This window comes from Sceloporus undulatus, chromosome 1 (genome assembly GCF_019175285.1).
Source record: "Sceloporus undulatus isolate JIND9_A2432 ecotype Alabama chromosome 1, SceUnd_v1.1, whole genome shotgun sequence".
In the NCBI taxonomy this organism is placed as follows: Eukaryota; Metazoa; Chordata; class Lepidosauria; order Squamata; family Phrynosomatidae; genus Sceloporus; species Sceloporus undulatus.
In genome coordinates, this window is record NC_056522.1 from 141,816,403 (window position 1) to 141,836,890 (window position 20,488).

General features: G+C 40.0%; 1 protein-coding gene across 2 annotated transcripts in view; it reads left to right on the plus strand.

The window, feature by feature from the left end:
* Nucleotides 1-4: 4 nt before the first annotated feature.
* Nucleotides 5-20,488, plus strand: part of FBXO9 (F-box protein 9) — a 27,965-nt gene continuing 7,481 nt past the window's right edge. The window contains exons 1-9 of one of the 2 annotated variants that reach the window (XM_042467035.1): nt 5-491; nt 2,926-3,003; nt 4,180-4,335; nt 5,419-5,476; nt 9,899-9,998; nt 14,062-14,192; nt 14,315-14,429; nt 16,221-16,339; nt 19,184-19,274. In XM_042467035.1, coding sequence (XP_042322969.1) covers nt 489-491; nt 2,926-3,003; nt 4,180-4,335; nt 5,419-5,476; nt 9,899-9,998; nt 14,062-14,192; nt 14,315-14,429; nt 16,221-16,339; nt 19,184-19,274 — 851 coding nt within the window. In that variant the 5' untranslated portion in view covers nt 5-488. The remainder of the gene's footprint in view (nt 492-2,925; nt 3,004-4,179; nt 4,336-5,418; nt 5,477-9,898; nt 9,999-14,061; nt 14,193-14,314; nt 14,430-16,220; nt 16,340-19,183; nt 19,275-20,488) is intronic. The other variant, XM_042467046.1, reaches the window with a different exon arrangement.

The window sequence follows — 20,488 nt, forward strand, 5'->3', positions numbered from 1 at the left end:
TAACGCTCCCAGCGTCCATTGCACACCCCGTACATTTCCCAGTTAGCAGCGTTAGCGGGAGCACATTCTCCGCGCGTTGCCTCCTGGGAAGTGTAGTTCCCCCCTCCCCGTCCTCCAAAGCGCGTGCGCGGGCTCCACTCTGGCTCCGCGCTTCCTCCTCCTCGGCTCCGTTCAGTTTCCTTGGCGGAGGCTCGTGCGCTCGTCGGGACGCGCCCCCCTGCAACGCTGGGCAAAATGGCCGCCGTACGCCGCGCTCGCAGTGACTCCCGCTGCGTGGTCCGCTTCTCCGACCGAGAACTCTGCTAAGTCTCTCTCTTCCCCTTTGCTTGTTACGGGAGGATAAGGAAACTAAACCAACCCACACAGAGGAGAGGAAGAGGAGGGGGGGCAGCTCCCTGAAATAATAAGCCTGACCCGAAAAAGGGGGTGGGGCCGGCCGCCTACGTCACCAGCAGCGTCACGAGGACGAGCGTTGAACACGCCTCAGCATGGTAAGAGGAGGGGAGGAGGAAGGTGCGTGACGGGGGCGGGGCGTCGGTGGCGCGTGACTGGTGGGAAGGGCCCTCGCTCTGGCGCGCATGCTCGCGACGTCCTCCGCGAAGCTCCGCCCCTTGGCAGGGAGCGAAGTGGGCGGGGCCTAGAGTGAGGAGGGGCGGGGCTTCAAGTCGCCACAAGATAGAGGGAGCTTTGATACTTGTTAATTAACGTTTAATTAAAACCTACCTGTGGCCCACAGAAGTTGACCTGTCTTAACCTTGGCCCCTGCCAAGCTGTGCAGGTCTGCCCTGCTCCATTGTAGAAGGAGGGAGGGCATACCAACCTCCACAGCAGCCAGAGAGGGAAGAGGGAGAGGAAGGGAGGGCATGTCCTGGGAAAGGAGGGCCCCTGGGCACCCTGGTGGGGAACTTATCATGAGGTGTTCTTGGCCAGTTCCTTCAGGTGGGGTTTGCCATTGCCCTCCTCAGGCTGAGAGAGTGTGACTCGAAAGGCAGGGCCACCACACTTGGCCAAGCAGCGTCGTGCTCCGTCACTCCAACCACTACACCATGCTGGGCCTCTGACTTAGGTCACCGTTTGTTCTTCTTCTTCTTCTTTTAATATAGGTTCAGCCTTTCCTTGTGAATTAAAGTTCCTTAGGCTGCGTCCGAACAGCCATGGCTCAGTGCTGTGGAGTCCTAGGAACTCTAGTGCTCTCTGACTGAGAAGGCTGAATGCCTCACAAAACTACAGTCCCCAGATTTCCATAACACTGAACACTAAAGCAGGGTCAGATTGTGTTATTTCTGCAGTGGGAGTGCAGCCTAAGCACACACACAGACACACACACTCACACACCCCTTGAACTTGGATTCAGAAGAAAGCGAGGAAAGGATGAACCTCTTTTAACAAAACAAAACCAAGTGCAGGTGCAGCCTCAGAAATTAAGAACGCTACTCCATTTTAAAAATAATAGCAAGATTCAAGCACCCACAGTTCAAAACTGATTTTAAAATAAATAAATTCCAGAAAGCAAACATATAAGGGACACCGTTTTATTATGCCGTTGCATTTAATGGGACTTGAACATCCATGGGTTTTGTGATCAGTGGGGGTCCTGGAGCCAAAACACAGCGGATACCAAGGGCCCACCGTAGTACAGTTGCAAGGAATGCAGAACGTTGGTAGAAATGGCTCTGCAGCCTTTAAAAGGAGGTGGGAAAGAAAGAAAGGAAACAGCCTTTCACAGTTGAAAGCCACCAGGGACTTAAGTAAATAACACAGTTTTCACTTTGTGTCCTTTGGTAGCGTTGGCTCTCTTTGAACAGCAAGGGATATTGCGCAAGGAGGTACTGGATACCTTGTTATACAACAGCTGCAAAAATATATGTGTTGGTTTGTGACACTTGCATCGAACCCTTTCGCTCACTCACTGCCTTTTCTGATCCTGCGTAGGAGGGACTCTAGATGGTGTTAGACTGCCACTTCCAGCATTTTTCTCCATTGGCTACAGTGGTTACAAAGCGTAAACACTTCAGGATTGTCACATGTTTCTACCTAGAATGTTATTAGATCTAAATCTAACACTATATAGCCCTGGAATGTAGAGCTGAAGTCAATGTGATTAAAGAAATGACACACAAACGGGGTGCGTTACCAACACTGATTTAGCTACATTATACATGATTAGTGTGTGGGGAAAGTACATGAACTTCGTTCGGTGCCTCAAGGGGTACTTTCTTGTAACAGTTGGTCGGTTTTATATCATATTTGACAAAGTTGGGCTCTTTCCTCCCGACAGAATTATTTCAGCTCAGTCACATTTGAGGGGCTCCTATGAAGAACTCATTTTGGGACTTACCTCTGCGTTTAGTCGAAAACATACAGGGGTTGTGGTTAAAACTGTGGGTGTGGAACTAATAGATGTGTTCTTCTGTTTTTCCACCCTCACCATTGCAACTAGTTACTAGTTACTATCAAGGACTCTTAACCTTCTCCTGAACTATTGTGTAAAGCTGTCTTACACAGTGTCTTTAAGCAATGGCTGCATTGCTTATCTTTTGTAGTTGAAAATTCAACAAGCAAGTGGAGGTTTTCTTTTGGGAATTTTATTTCTTTATTTTTGGAGAATATTTTCAGTTGACTCAGTGGATGGAGGGCAGACTGTACACTTTCCTACACAGAGATAGTGACATTGGTTGGGGAAGTTATGGGAAATTTATGCATATTGCACTTCATCAGCGAGGGAATATGTACATCTTCCTACGCCACCAAAGAGGTGCAGAAGAAAATGACAGAGTCCTGAAACATTTAGTGAATTTCAAAGTGGTTGCTTCTGTATGCTCTTGCTATCCATTAGTGAGAAAATTATATTGGCTCAGCTGCAATGAATGATTTGATATATCTGCATGATTTTAGGATACTAACATGTGATTTATTCTTTATCAGGCGGAAGGTGAAGAAGATTGTCACTCTGACATGGTAAGAGTGGATGATCATGAAAGATCTGGTGAAACAAATCTTCAGGTATGGTTGGCATGGAGTCATCTCTACTCTTGTTATTCAATCTTTTGGTTAGCACCCTTGTCCCAATTAGCTCTTAAGGCGATGTTGAAGTGTTTGATAACATATTAATCTATAAAGTTTTTATAGAGAATTAAGGCAGTAAAGTAAACACTTTATGCCGTTGGAAGAGAACTCCTTCACAGGTCTCAGTCCAGTTTCATTCATCAACTAGAATAGATTATTAAATCAATGGAAAGTTGGTAAGTTAGCACTTACATAGCATTGATTTAGTGGGTCTACTGTACTTGAGATTAACAGCTGGGTACAGACTACAGTCTGCTGTAATTCTTTGTTTCTTTCTAATCTAAAAACTTTAAATACTGACATTTATATTGTATATTGGTCATTCTTTAATGAATTAATGATAGCACTTCGTGAGGAGACATTTCCTCTTTTTATTACATTTTTAATGAATGGATACAGCTTACTGTCTGAATGTCACACCTGTTCCATGCAGGATCTGGAGCCTGTTCTAACATGTTTACTTGCTGTATATTTAAAATGAATGGTTTGCCATTCAACAAGGACAGTGATTAGTTGAGAAGTTAGGTCTGTATTTTTCAGCAAGTTAAATAATCAAACAGGACAGTTTTCATTAGGTGAAAGTACTTATTTGAAGAATGCCTGCTAGTCCCCCAAACACATCTTCACCAAATTTACTCAGACGCAACAATTTAACTCAAAAGCAAGAAATAGTCCAAATTCTTCATTGCCTAGACCTTGCATGCTCTGAAAGAACTTGCCAACAGCCTAAGTTGGCTTGAGCCCTTTGTACAGAAGATGCTACATTGTTGGAGCCAGCTTACTGACATTTCCGCTAATTTTTATGTTTTGATTTTGTTTGGTTTGCCAAGAAGTACTAGATCCTATTTTGTTTGCTTCCAAAATTGGCCTGGGAAGGTCCATGACTTTGTTAACAAGATAGTTTCTCAATTGATGAGTCGAATCATAGGTACAAATGGACTAAAATTCAGCTGAGATTTTTTTTTAAAGAGAGTAAAATACCAAGAATCTTTTCCTACATGTAACCAAGAAGAAATCGTTTTAAGTACTTCTCAGTTTTGAGGTGCACATCATTTAATCGCTTGTATGTAGACACGTCTGCCCAACTGTTGGACTTAGTTTCTGGATTTCTAGGCAGAGCTCCAGATGTTCAGAGCACAGTGGATGTTTGAACTTACCCCAGGGGTGAGCTCTACAAATTTGGAAACTCGATCCTGCAGAACATCGGCAAGAGGTTCAGTAAAGGCTGTAGATTCCAAAGGAAAGCTGGAACTAGCAAAAGAGGAAAAGGTAAACAACTTGATCTTCTAAAACTATGACATTCATCTCCAGTGGGATAATGGAATGTTGTCACTGAGGGCAAAGCATGGGCTATCCTTTCTACTTCTGTCTTGCTACTGTGCCATCTCTTACTGTGTTCACACTCTGTTTTGCCTGCTGAATTAACAAAATACAAAAGTAATGCTCTCTCAACTTTAGGAAAATTTTGTAACACAGATATTTGGAAGATGTTAATCTGATGTCCTAGGATGCTTATCTGGAACTAAGTTCATTTAAGTAAAAGGCACAAACATGTTAGAGGAGGAAGCACTAGTTTAGTAAGGAGAGCAGATACTAGATAAAACTGCTAGGAATTATAGTAAGTAGCCTATACGATACTGAAAAACTTGATTCACTTAAGAGAATTTGGCCTCTGAGGGAAAGGAAGATGGAAATACTTATATTTGCATCTCCCACCACTTTCTTTTTTTACCATGACTTTTTCATTTAGTTCTGTAGAAAACTCTTGCAAAGTGAAGTTTTGTCATTAAAAACACACAAATTGCTGAGAAAATTTGGTGCAATTTCACTGATACGTTTGTGCTTGTATTGCAAAAAATGGCCAAAATGATGGAGCTGTAGTGTGCTCTCTTTTCTAGCAGCTGATTTCTGGAGCTATCAGGTACCTGCTTTCTTGTTTAATCAATTGCAAATACTTTGCTTGAGGTGCAGAATAATAATCTACAAGATGTTACTACTTTTCAGCAGATACCAGGCATCCTGACAATTTTCATCTCAGTCTTGGAAAATTTAGTGTTAAAATCCATAGTGGCTTAATCGCTTTTGTATACTGAGATTCTTTTCTTTCACACAAGATGAATGGGACAGAAGCCAGTCTCAAAAGTGCATGGAGAGTTTAGTGCAAGTTCATAAAAAGAGCAGAAATTCTGAAGAGGTACCCTCCCCCCCCCCAAAAAAAAAAGCTTTTGTGTGTCTAAATTTTATTTTTAATGCCAATGAGGCTTTGAGTTGTGCTGTATTTCATAACAGACTAATAACATTATTTTGCTTACTTGTTAGAGATTTGTAAACAGTTGACTAATTTTTCTGCAGGCAAGAGAACTGTTCCTGAAGGCAGTGGAACAAGAACAAAATGGGGCTCTTTATGAAGGTAATCTACTATTTGCATTTTAATCTTACACAGAAAGTTCCTGGACCATAACAGTACATGAAGTGAAGGCATCAGCTGCTATAGTGAAAATCATTTTAAATGGGAATTATTAAGAGAAAAGGGAATTATACATTTGGTTGAAAGGTGCTGTTTAGATACATACTCTTACGCAAGAGAAACCATTAATGACAAGTTTAGAAGGCCAGGAGTGCCTTGTCTAGAATATTGATTTGGCAGAGATGAATGATATTTAAAGTCCTGCTCAACCATAAAGATAATTAGGTAGCTGGGGGGATGTCTCTCAGAGTATCCTACCTCACAGGGTTGTTGTGAGGATTAATAAATTTATTGCAAAACACTTTACATTTTGAAAGGTACATTGTACAAAGAAATAATAACTTAGTGGCCTACTCACTTTGAAATAGGCATTGGTATGTATGAAACCTGAGGAGATTTACTGCTGCCTTCTATACTAGGGCTACACCAGTATGAAATATCAAGGAGCTTGTGCCAATAAATAATTTAATCTGTACTTGGAAAGCATTCCATATCCAAGAATGCCTGAGATACAGAAGGTTAACATGCACTAGGCTATGAGGTACTGAACTGGATATGTTTAGAAACCCAGCATCTGTCAGTGATAGATAAATTTTGCTCTTCCATGCATCTCCCTTAACTGTAACTAAATGTGTACATTTCAAAGCAGCCTATTATGTGAAAACTGCTTCATATAGGGAAAGGCTATTAGGTTGAAAAGTCTAGTAATACCTCAGTATTGCTTAGCAAGAAGGTCAATCCCTAACTTAGAGTTATGTGGAATCTGTGGCTCTCCAGATGTTAACTCCAGTTTTCATCATATGACTCTATCTTGGCCAGTGATATGGGCTCAGGAGAGTAGCAGTTCATCAATATCTGGAGGTACACAGGCTTTTTACTCCTGCCCTAAATGGTTCTGTAATTTGAAATCTGACTAAGCAATTCATTTAAATAAGTAATACTGTAAACTCAGTAGAAAAAAAAGGAAAATCAGGCTACTTAATCCTATTCATGAAAATTGCATCTAGTTTGTTTAAATGTAAAGTCTGTTAGGAATACTGTGATGTACTTATTGCTATAAAGATAGTGGATGTTCACATATATTTGCTCCTGTATTTCTTTGATTAATTGAAGGTGTGCTGGTTCTGTAACGTTAACACTGCTGGTCTATAAATAATAATAAAAAAAACTTTCAAAAATTCTTGTGTGTGAATAACTTAGTTTTGCTACAGGAAATAATGGGATGGTAATACAGACACAGTTGGCCCTTCTTATCCACTGTGGTTTGGTTCCAGGCCCCCCTGTGGATACCAAAATCCGTGGATGTTCAAGTCCCATTAAAAACAATGACATAGTAAAATGGAACCCCCTTATATAAAATGGCAAAATCAAGGTTTGCTTTTTAGAATTTATATCTTCTTTGAATTTGCAAGCAATGCATGTTTGAATTCATGGATAAAAAGTTTGGATAAGGAGGGCTGACCAAACACATTTATGACAAAATGCTTTTGAGCTGTAGAATGTTTTCTATAGAGCCAAGATTAGGAAGATGTACCAATACCAGGAGCATATAGACGTGCTTACACCATATATCTTCCACATGGAAAGTTAAAGGAAAAACTTACATTTTTGTGGCTCTATAGAGGAACCAGAACTTTAAAAAAACTACTTTTCCATGTCGGGATGTATTCACACAATGTGAATCACTAGTTGCCGTAATAGAGCTGACTTCTATAACATTACCATACCGCTCTGCAAGATGCTCCATGCAGTTTGGATTTATGAAATCAAAATTTCTTCTGCACATATGGTGTGTTATACTGCATTGAAAAGTCTTCTCTTCAATATAGGGACCATAGCATAACAACTTTTAATAATAATAAACAAATTATTCAGCCAGTTGCTGACTTGATCCAGACAAGGCCCACATTTAATGACTTGAATTTGGAAGTGTTGCTGAGTTCTTAAATTGTTCTACACCAGATAATACTAGTGGAATAAATTACAGAGGCCAGCTATTGCAGAAATTTTAAACATGCCAAAGTTTTAGGAGGACATGGTGCCAAACTCTGGAGAAAACCATTGGATCAGTAGACTAGATTTTCAGAGGTACAGTATAGTGGTATTTGGCTAGGTAAATGGCAAATGAGACAGAGACAGTGACCTTAATAATGGATAAAATCAGCCTTTTTCTCATTCAAAGTATTGATGGATATATATCAAGTGAAGAGAGTGAGCCACCACTGAGTAAGTTATCTGATTTGAGAGATCAGGCCAAGTATGTCAGGAGTGGAGAGTAAGGATGGATTGAAAGTGGAAACTACAGAGTTAAGAAACAAATAGCTGTGACAGAAAGCAAATGTTGGGAGAAAGCTATTGCCTCCATAGGCAAGATCTCAAAAGAGGAGGCAGGATGTGGAAAGGGTTGTGTACAATATTAATAGAGATGGATGGAGTTCCACAGCACAAAACTCAGACAGTAACTCTTAGTGAAGGCAGGATCAAGTGTGCCCAAAGCAAACTGAATATAAAAGGCTGCCATCTATTTCAATAATTTGTAAGTTGGATTTGCAGTCTCATAACTCCTTGGGGATTCATGTTTATGGCCATTAACAACTGATCATGACTTTACTTTTTCAGTCCAGCAGTACCCCAACTGAAAGGTTTCTAAGGCACTACAGAAGGGGCCCTGGGAAATGAAGTCTGCAATGTTTTACTGGTTGCAGTGCTCACTGAGACAAGTGGTTGTGGCAGCACTCCAGGGGTGCCTCCAGCTGCCTATTCTCCATGTGTCCCATAACTAGGAGAGTTCTGCAGATGTCATTCCCCAGTGCCTTGATCTACAATGCCTCAGAAATCGTATGGTTAGGTTGCTATCAGGCTGAAAAGATGGGTGGGCAGGCAGTAATTACATTTGATGATTCAGGATCTTGGCCACAGCATATGTATGCTGCATTTATAGTATGAACTTGTGTGAATGGATTGAGCAGGCAGGCTTGAGCAAAAAGACTTCAAACAAATGCACATCAAACAAACCGTCACCTAATTGCTTGTTGTAAGTTACTATTTTTATGAAGGAGCTACATTCATAAAGAGAACAGAAGAGCCACCCTGTCTTTTGAATGAGAAAATTTAAGTTCATTCTCTTTGCATCTTCATTTGCCATTGACTTGATGGAACATAGCTCTTTGGTACCCCAGCTCTAGAAATCTTGAAATGCCTTGTTCTATCTTAGGTTCTCCCCTATTCACTCTATTCTAGACTTTACTACCTCCTTTGGTGGTAAAATTAAAACCACATTCTCTGATCTCTGTCTCTACTATAAGGCTGTTTAATCAGTGTTTTGTTCATTTGACCCTTATTTTTTCCAGTGGCTTTCCTGGTAGTATGAGTGTCTAGGTTGTCATGTCACATCAAATGGCTTTCTATCTTCTCAGTTTGGAAAGTAGTTTCCTATGCAGTATGGGGTCTGGGCTTTAAAATATTTGATTCCAAAGCCCTTCTAGGTCCATAGGACTAGTTATATGGATCTTTAGGACCATTCATTCACAGTTGAAAATGAAAGCTGGATATACTGTACATGGTGCATCAATAAATGTGGAATCTACAAGATAAGTAGATATATATTCAACTATCTACTTAGCTCTCCTCTTTTCTACTTAAGTTTCCCAGTAGGATTTGCCTCGACCAAGAAAAGGAAAAGCAGATAATATTTTCCTTTTATTTCTAAATCACTTTCCTGCCCCACCTCCTCAGTCCTCAGAAATATTTTCAATAAAGTCACTAAAAAGGCAGTGAGGCCTTTTTTTCTTCCCTTCCAATTGACTACATCATGTCATTGTGTAGTGTAAGGCATAACCGAACTGGCACCTCAGTTGAGAATAAGAAAAGGTACCACAAAATAAGTATCATGTGATTCATAGGTAGTTGTATAGGTTTTTTAACAACCCAGTGATTTGGGGTGCTGTTTGCCATTGACTTGATGGTACTCATCTACTCTGAACTCCATCTCCATCTCTCTGTTGCAAAGTTTTGTGCGTGCCCCAAGGCAAAGAGTTTAAATGGCTTTATTTTGCTCTTGTTCATGTGACTAGAGAAGTGAACAATGAAAACAAAAATACCCCCCACCCCAATTTTATGAATGTCAATAAAAAGGATGGAAATAAAGATCTGGGCTGGTTACTGTTTATTCTGTAACTTAGTGCAGGTGATATTTCTATCATCACTGTTTTGAATGAATTAGTTTTCTGTATAGTACAACAGTAGTACGGGAACATCAGAGTTGTGTAAGAACTCTGTGACATGGTAATTTTAAAAGCACATTTTTAATACTTATTCAGTAATGTTAATACAATCCATTTAAGTAGACCTTGCCTTTGTTTCTAGCTATTAAGTTCTACCGTCTGGCTATGCAGCTTGTCCCAGATATTGAGTTTAAGATTAACTACACCCGATCGCCAGAAGTTGACAATATTGGCAAAAGCTAGTAAGTATAGCATATTTATTTGTCATTTTGAAAGCTCAGTTGCTGAAACAAGAACAGGCTGTATTTCTAAAAGCAGAACCCAGCCCCATGCAGTTAGATATGAATCAGTCTACTAAGACCATCAGGCTGAAATTCTCCTAACAGAGTCTTACTAGACAGTACACCTCAGACTCAGTAGGGATACTTTTGTGTGAATATGCTTAAAAATCACCGTATAGCTCTAAGCTTGTGCACAATTATTGGGTAGTATGCCGTGGCAGCAGTGATGTTCTATTGGCAAGACAATCAAATCCAGTGTCATCAGGGATGAACAATCTCTTCCTCCCACCTGTGGTCCCTGGAGCACCCCAAACATCTAGATTGTAAGGAAATCCTCCAGAGTCAACTTGGAGGGTCATAAAGTTCTTCTTTGATTGCTAGGAGGACATTTGATTTATCCCTTTGGCAAAAAAGTACCAGTAAAACCAGTGAGATTTATATAATAGTTTGTATTTTTTGGACAAAGCTATATGTCACATTAATAATTCACCTTTACAGAAACCAACTGAAAAATTTGTTAAATCACTACAAGATTAAAGCCCAGTTTTATGAAGGAGTTATAGATACAGCCTGAATGTTGCTTTGTTAGCAAATTTTAGCTTTGCTTCTCTGTCCATTGGTAATTAAGTAGAAAAAGGGTGGGGGTATCCCTTAATGGGGCAGAAGGTGATTTTACTATTCTGTGAACTGGTGAAAATGCCAAAGGATTAGTTGAAGGTGGCTATGAGTTGTTGAGCAACTCAAGACATATTTTCTTCACAATTCTGCTATACTATAGGCCCTCCACATTTGCTGGGGTTAGAGGCATAGGACCCCCATGAAAGTGGAAAACCTGCAGATAAAAATCCCTGCTATTTTTTTAACCTGAGAGAACACCTCTAGGTCTTCCAATGCAACACTTTGGTCAACATCCACCAGAGGTTGACCAAAGAGTTGTGCTGGAGGACCTACAAATGCCTAGAGAAGCCTTCTTTCTTGGAATTTCTAGGTCCTCCAGCATTACTTCTGGCAGTTGTTGACTACAGAGTTGCGGTGGCAAACTAGACATCCCTATATGAATCAGATTCTTGAATGATCAAATCCGCAAAAGTCAAAGCCACAAATATGGAGAGCTAACTGTAGTTATTTAGTGGTGGTGTCTGAATTTTGAGTTGCCTTAACTCAGTCACTCAGACATTTGTGGTTTGGCTATGACATTGTTACACTGCAAATACATACAGGTTAACAGGCAGTAATAGCATAAATGGCTAAATCTCTGCTTATGAAAGTCCTTGTTTTTACACCAGTAAAATCAGCACATAATGTGCAGCTGCAGTACAATCCTCTGCACGTCTTCCCTTTAAGTTTAATGGAACTCAATTCCCTGTTAAGTGTATATATGACTGCAGCTGTACAAAACAGTCTTGTGTTGAAGGAGTGGAATTTATCACTTTCAGTAAGTATGGGTTTGTTCCCCCCTTGGGAAAATTCGCATTAGAAAACAGAGTGTAGACAAAGAAACATACATTATCAGAATAGTATGGTCTTGCTTAAAAATGAGCAATGATGGGCCCTGAGGTCCCTTCTGATGGGCTGTTATATAGTTTGAGTGACACAGTTAACAAGAGCCTCTTCTGTGTCAATACCCACCATACCTTGGGAGGATGTTACAGAAAGAGGTGGGCTGCTACATTTCTTGGTCCCATACACTGAAACCAAAATGTCTCAATAATTGCCTCTCGCCTTTGAAGCCTGTTGAGAAATATTCTCTGTATGAGAGGCATTGACTGTTGAACCTTACACCTTGCATTGCTGGAAGTAAATGGGAAGCCATAGCTAGAAATGGAGCATCAATGGTAGTGTGTTTGGCAGGAATTGCTTCAGTTACTATTAGGCTTTGCTCGTACTATCAGAATGTTAGTGATGGTGCAGGCGGTAGCAAGTATATTGATCTTGCTGGCACCACTGAAGGGCAGGGGTGGGGACTGTGAATCTTTCCACATGTTGATGGCTTTCTTCTCCCAGCATTCCAGCCAGCATTGCCAGTGGTGAGGAATGCTGGGAGTTGTAATTGAACAATGCATTGAGAGTTGTCATTGCTGAGTCTTTAGATGAAAGAAAGAAACAAAAAAAATCCTCTCTTCAACAGAAATACTGATGTCTTTGCCCTTTCTAGTTTCTGACACTAGGCAGAGGTCAGTTCAATTATTTCCCTTCTGGGAAGGGTTAAGAGAGATCCACAAATAAAAAGTTCATGGAATAGTCTTACAAAAATCCCTGTGTCTTTGTGATTGGAGTGTGAAGAGAGAGTAAAGCCATGGTTGATTCTCTGAAGCCCCAGGCTTTTAGTTGGCAGGGCTAGTGACTTTACTTCTAGCCTTCACTTGCTTTTTTCCTCCAGGAGGAAGTTACTTTAGTCTAGTTCTTTTCACTGATCCCCACCCTTTCTCCTTAATTGATCTGGGATTGGTGCCAACTCTCCTGAACAGAAGCCATTGGCAGTTTTGCTCTTGCTCGCAAAGGAGCTAGTTTCCTGCTGTGGGTGAGTGAACCTCTATTCCCTGTTCCCAAAGGGATTGTCAAGGCCCCTTGACTCAGTTGTAATATAAACCAGTTCCTTGATCTCTGATAGGTACTGCCTCTGAACCAGTTTTTCTTAGTGTTAATGTTGCAGTAGACAGAACCATATCCACGAAAGTTCTGGAAAAAATATGTGAAGTTCCTCCTAGTTCATAGGAGACAGCCTTTCCTTTAAGGAACTCATTGTTAATATATGGTAAGGCGGGTTCCAAGAACTATCTGCACAATATTTCTGCTATCCAAGCAGATTTGCCATTGTATACTTAACAAAATCTGAGAACCATATATCTTCTTTAATAGCAGCTTTCTCTCAACTGGAAGTAAATGAATAATTTAAATATCATCTATTCTTCTGATTTCTCTATAAAGCTGATGTACTGTAAGTGCCATTGAGTGCAGTTGTGATTATTTCTGTGCAAACTTTTGTAGGATCGCCATATTAAGACTAGTACAAACTGGGTCTTATATTTTATATTCTTCCTTTTTGCATAGTATACAAATTGTAGTTAAACCTTTGCTTTCCCACTTTCTCCTTCACTCAACCAAAGTTACTTTCAGCAGCAAATTTAACTCTCAAATAATAAGTTGAGATTCAAGAAGGAGCAGAAGACATAAACAATTTATGTTTATCCCTCTAAGATGGTTATATGGTCCTTCTGGGGACCAAACTCCGCATGAGATGCAGGTGGGTGTATTATGTCCCCATGTGCTTTTTAAAATAAGACCAGAAAATGCATGGGGCTGGGAGGAGGGAAACAGTTAAGTTAGAGAAGCAGGAAGTGATGGTGAAGTATTTAACCATTTCTGTGCCTTCTGCTTTTGTGCTGCAAATCACACACTATTTTTCCCATTCCCAAGTTCTAAATGCATGCTTGTAAGGGAAAAGTTTTGAACAAAGAAGTATCAGGCTGACAAAGAGTTCAGTATCCTCTTTGCTGTTAGCTTTCTAATCCTAGTGGCCACTCTGGAAGGATGTTGTGTAGTTTTCCACAGGCTTTTATGGTAATAATATCTACATCAGCACTGTTTCTCCATATTAAAAAGGATTTCATTAGTAGAGTTCATAAGTGAGAAGTAAGATGATGTAGCTGAATAATTCTTCAAGATTTGAGCTATGTTAATAACTTAATTCCCATTTTTCAAGTCTCCCTATAAAATACTGAATTTAAAAAATATAGAACTTGCATTGAAATATTGATGAGGAGTTCCTTTATTAAAATAATAAATATCTTAAGTATAGAAAATAGGTGTCAGGAAATCAGTACCACTTTTTTGAGGAGTTTGGTGACATGTTGTATTCAAAAAGAAGCATTTATTTTCAGAACTCTGCTGCAGTGCTAAACACCATAGATGGAAGCAAATATAATTGACATGAATTGATTTCAATATAGACATGATTGTGCTGTAGTTTTTTTAGCTGTTGTATTGTGATATTCCATTGTCAAACTATAGTTTACTTTTTTAGCCTCGAAGATAACGAGGAAGACTGCAAGATGGCTGACCTTCTGTCCTACTTCCAGCAGCAACTTACTTTTCAGGAATCATCCATCAAACTCTGTCAGCCTGAGCTGGATGTGAATCAGACTCATATCTCAGGTAAGAGATTCTTCCATAGTGAAAATATTGTACATAGATTGGCATTAGGAGTCATGTCATGGAAAGGTCATGTTAGAGTTAAACAAACAAACAAACTCTTGCTTATCTTTTTTTTTTCATAGTGTTGCCAATGGAGTTATTGATGTATATTTTTCGATGGGTGGTTTCCAGTGATCTGGATCTGCGATCGTTAGAACAGTTATCGTTGGTCTGCAGAGGTTTTTACATTTGTGCAAGGTACAAGTTACTCATAAAGGAAACACTCTTGTATACGGCATGCTGGATTGGAATGGATATTTGTCTATGCAGAAAGAAACTTAGTTAGTTTACTGATGAAAACATCAAGCATTTTTAAAGTATCAGTTTACTTAGGTCAACAACAATTAAAAAAGCAGAACTTGAATGTTAACTTTTTGGATTATAACTGCCAGAGCCCCCCATGGTGAATGGCCACTGGACAGGCTAAATTGGGGGATTCTGGGAATTGTCCAAAATGCAAATTTTCCAAACTGCAAAAATATACATTAATTATCACCAAGTTTGTGACTTATACTAATTACACTGGTGCCTCGGGATACGAAATGATCGGGTTACGAAATTTCCGGGATACGAAAAAGTTGGATTGGCAAAAACTGTTTCGGGTTACGAAATATTTTTCGGGTTACGAAATTCATTTCGGCGCGAAATTCAAATGCTGCAAAGTGCAGCTATAGGCTTTCCAGTGCTAACGGAAAGCCTTTTCGGGTTACGAAATTTTCGGGTTACGAAAGGAATGGCGGAACGAATTAATTTCGTAACCCGAGGCACCAGTGTACAAAAAAACCCAAACTTTTATTGTGAAACAATAAAAAAGCATTTTTGAAAATACTGCCTTGAAAAAAATGTAATTTTAACATAGTTTACCTTCTGTACATGTCAACAGTGCTCTGAACATCCTTATTTGACTTTCATCTTGAAATGGGGGTCAGTCAGTAGTCCTAGGATTTTGAAATATGAAATTGAAATAGAATGGATGCAAACAGCAACAATTTTTAAAAAAAACTATAAACAATAAAGAGGTTTTTTGCATTGTATAGCAGGATACAAACCTTTGTGTACTAGAGTCTGATGTGATAGATGAAGTGTTATTCTAATTTTCCAGGATTCATAGGAATATAGAATTGTCAGAGAGAAATAAGGTACAAAATGAATGGTCATCGTTAAGTACAGTGGGCCCTCTCCTTACATGGGGTATCTGTTCCAGATCCCCCCACGTAAGGGAAAATCCACCTATGCTCGAGCCCCATAGGAAAAACTGGGGCTCGTGCATGTGGCGGAGCGGCACGGGCACACGCGCCATTGTTTTTCTCCCCAAGTGGCTTCCGCGTAAGCTGGAAGCCATGTGAAACGTGTCCACGCAAGGCGCAAGTGCACTGTATTACGTTGTGCAGTTTATACATTTCATTTCGCTCTCACCTCACTGCTTACCACCACCATCTCTCTTTGTATGTATCTGCCAACTTACAATAACACTTTATTCATTTGATGATGTGGGCTCTGATCCATAAAAATGGACAAATAGTGAATGATAATTTTCTTAATCTATCAGCTGCCACAGAACAATTGGTTCTGCTGAAACAATTAACAACATTGGCTACTCTTCTGAAAATTATGATGAACAAAAGTCAGTTTTCTTTTAAAATTTATCAGCTTCAGCTTACTAATTCCTCCAACAAACAAAGCAGAATTTTGGGCAGTCCTAAGAACTGACCTTTGGCACTGTTTGGGTATGGTTGCAATTATAAGATGTGTCCAGCAAAAGAAGCTTTACTGTGTTGCTGCTTTTTCCCTTGAATACTTTAATACGATGGGACAAATAAGTGCCTTAAGAGATGTCTAATAAATGAAAGAGACTTTGGGAAGCAGTGTTATAACAGTTTTGTTACCATAAAGAAAATACAGGTCTTACTATGACTTCAAAAGTGCACCCTCAATATGTAATTCATTAACATATCATTCACACCTATCATTGTGCTAACTTTTTTCCAGGGATCCAGAAATCTGGCATCAAGCCTGTTTAAAGGTTTGGGGAAGGACCTGTAACAAAGTGGTTCCTTATACCTCATGGAGGGACATGTTTCTGAAGAGACCCAGAGTTCGATTTGATGGTAAGTAAGATAAATGAAAGTTGGAATAGTTGGAGAAAAAAAACACACAATTTTGATGCTTGGAATAACTTTTTATGTTAGATTTTAAATAAGTAGTTTTGTCAGTGGATTCATGTGAGTCTGCGAAGATGCTGAACCACTTTGTGAACTCAGTAACAGGCTGGATGAAGGCCAGTAAATTGATACCAAAACCTAGTCAAGACAGTGTTATTGTACAGACTGTTTTGGGTGGGGTTACACTCATCTAAAGGTAGCAGGGAGCTTGTGGATCCAACATTGTCTTTTGCATTCCATGTGGCTTCCATTGCCCAAAGAACCTTTGCTAGTTGGTTCCGTAATGGGGTTTCCTGAATAGACATTGTCTGGCTACAGCGATCCATACAATAACCTCCAGGTTGCATTATTGTAATATGTTACAAATAGTGTTTCTTGAAAACTGGGTGGAGGTTTTAGTATAGAATTCAGCTGCTGGTATTCTGGCTGGGTTTTCCTAGGGAAAACCGTATTTCCCTAGTTCTGAAGGAACTACAAGGCTGCCTATTCTTTGCGAGCTTGTTTGCTAGTGAGGTGTTGTCCCATTAAGCCCTAAACATTTTGAGGCCCCAAAATCTGAAGCAGTGCCATTACTCATATCAGTCTGCTCAGGTATTAAGATCATGAGAGGGACCTCTTCATTGTTTTTTCCTATAAGAAAAGAGCTCTTACATTGTTAGAAGAGAGAGCTGTCTCTGTTGGTAGTGGTGCTCCAACTTTGAAATGCCCTCCCACAGGAGGGTTTTTTTTTTGGGGGGGGGGGTTACTGCCTTTGGCACCCTGTGAAACTTCTACAAGGTCCTGAGGCAAAGAAAATGGACCCACATAGCGCTAAGGTTGTCTGCATTCGTATTTGTACTCTACTGCTTTCCACTCATTATCTTGAATAGTCTGGCATTCCAATATTTCCTTTACAGTTCTGAGGAAATAAGCCCTGTTGAATTCAGTGGATTTCTGAATAGACATACTTATGCATGTTGTAGAAATTTTAGTCAAAAAATCTGGGTATACTTATCCACGTGTCAATGTAAGCACTGTACTTTAATGCTTATATAAAAAGGAACCATCCCCTGGTGAAAGGCAAGAGTATAATCTGTCCTGGAAGCACTGGCCCCCATCTACTGTCTCATCCATTCAGCCTTTAGTGTGAGCACAAATAATTATGCCTGCTAAAATTTTCTATGCTTTTTGTCATTGTTTTCCTTTACTTCATCCTTTAGATTCTCTGTCACATGCTCCTAAGCTTTACCCTCATCTTATCATTGGGTCATATCAAAATCCATAATTTTGTTGCCAAATTTGCCTTCAAATTACTCATGAGGTCAACTTATAGTTTAGGATATAAGCTATATAGAATTGCTCTGTAAACAAAAGTCATACATTTGGATTAAGGATAAGAAATGTTGGGGAAATTTATAGTTTACTTTCCCCCTAACATACTAAACAGAATCAGGATTTTTCTATCTACTAACTTGGTGAAAAAAATATTATTACTTTTATTGTGGAAATGTGTTTAATAATCATTCCTAGGTATAGCTTTTGAATGTCTGAGTCAGAATATAAAACTAGTATCACAAACCATATGTTGACTTGGAATCGTATGACAATAATTTTATGCCATTTTTTTGTGTTTGGATTACATATACTGCTTTACTGGGTGTATTTCACAAAAAGTCAGTAGACAGATAATTTTATGTGTTGGTGGCACAAGTCCATTACAAAACAGTGTGACAAAACAATGTTCATTAGTGTTATAGTGTGTTGTAAGGGTCAAAAGGACTGTTAGAGCAAGCTTAGTACATTTTGGGCAAAACTGTACTAAGACAAAAGATTCTAATGGGAGGGGGGAATTTAAAACTCAGATTTCTCAAGGATTTTGTGCATCTGTCAATTTATTGAATCTTGATACTGTTTTTGATGATAATGGAAGTGAGCATATTGTCTCTCATGAAAACAGACAAAAATGTGTTTTCACTCTCTGCAGTTCTTTCTCACAGACAGAACAAATTCTGTCTGGGATAGACACTGGTAGACTTTACAAGTAACTGTATCTTTAAACAGTATTTGACTGTTTTGCCTCCTGGGACCTTTTTTTTAATTGTCCTAGGCGGATTACAGACCGCCATTTCGGACGTCCTCAGGACATCCCAGTTTGACGCCCCTTACCCTGTTACGGACAGAGTCCGTAACAAATGGCGGCGGCCGTTCCACATGGCCGCTGCCATTTTGACACAATGGATGCTCTGCGTCCGCATGTCACGCGGCGGAAGTGATGCCGCGAGTGCGTGACTAGCGCCTCGCGGCATCTCTTCTGGGCCGCAAGAAGGAGTGTGATTTTCACACTCCTTGGCAGCGTCCAGGATCCGCGCCATTTGGCTGCTGCGGTTCCTGGACACTGCAAGCAGCGGCAGACCACCACTTCTCAGCGGTCTGTAACGCGCCCTAATCTTTTCAAAAGGGACAGAGTCCCCTTCACCACCACCTTTAGCTTTTAAGAGCTAAAGCAAGGGTTTTTCACTCAAGGAAAGAGCACCCTCAAACACCATGGAACAGTACACTTCTTATATTTGAGGGCTGCCTAGAGCATGGAGTTGCAGTTTATGAATTTGACCCCACTTGTTGACAGGGTCTTTTCAAGGTAAATTAATATTAAAGAAAAGGTTGATGATCATTATTTCACTTTTGTAGTAGAAATGCTATAGGTTTGTAACAAAAGAAAAAAAAATTGAACATTTAACACATTGTTTTGTTTGAAATATTAATTTGAAATTTATAGTTTATATATTTATGGGCTAAATGTTTATTTTATAGGTGTATATATCAGCAAGACAACATACATACGCCAAGGAGAACAGTCTCTTGATGGCTTCTATAGGGCATGGCACCAGGTGGATTATTACAGGTACAAGCATTGTAAAATGAGTGAGTTAATCATTTCTCTTTCCTTTCTTCCAAACACAGTTCCTTTCTTGTAAAATCTCAGTGCTATGGAGACACAGGTGTGTCCTAAAAATGGAATTCACCTGGATTACTTGCATGTCAATAGTTCACCGTGGTTGTACATAATACTTGGAATTGCTTTCAAGATGTCATTTTATGGTGTCATTGTACTTGTCATTTCTGAATTATAGTTCTGTTTTCAGAATTTCCTCGGGTATTTAAATATATTTGGAAGGACCTTTCATGGACATAGTATTGCACATTGTGAATGCTTCCATACAGTGTTGGGTTTAGAGCAGTGGTGGGAAAAATGTGACCCCCTGGACCTTACTTTTAGCAGGCCCTGAAGGCTCTCTACCTGTCCCTCAAAGCTCTCTGAAACCCATTCCCCAATTTTGGGCGTGATTTTGGCCTGAAGCCCTCTCCCGTGCATACAAACATGTACGCACACACCCCTCTCAAATATTCTTTCCCCTCTATTTCACATTCAGAACAACCATTTCCAGTAACCTTTTTGAAGAGTAAATGGAGGAAAATCAAGATATTATTGCATGCAGGGTGGGGGGCAGGCTGCAGTCCATGGGATAGGATTTCAGAGTGGAAAATGGCCCCAGCTCCCATGCAGTTGGCCAGCCATGAATTATAGTATGTACTGTAGATTGAAGGTTAAAATGGGTTACACTAGTACTAAACCTTCCTGGTGATATATTTGCCTGGTACATTGTTGTAGTTTGTGAAGTTCTGCTGAACTATGTTTTCCTGCTCTCAGTGGAGAATGTAGGAGCATTGGAAGCTAACTTTTTCTGTCAGAACACTGGCTTGTCTAGCTCAATATTTTCTACAGTATCCAGCAGCAGCTCTCTAGGGTTTCAAGAAGGACTCTCTTCTTTCTGCCTGGGAATGTTAAGGATTGAGCATGGGGCCTTCTGCATACAAAGTACATACTCTGCTACTGTGTAGTGTCAGGGAGAATTCAGAGGCTTCTTGATTCAGACCTCCCCCCCCCCCCACCACCACCACCAATGATGCCTATAAGCTGCTTCTCAAAAGGTGTGGCCTATGGGGAAAGACACTGATGTTACATGAGAAACTAATTGAAACCGAAAAGTATTGGTCATGCAGAAAAATTTAAATGCAAGCACAAGACCCTTCAGATTCCTGCCTTGACAGCTTGTA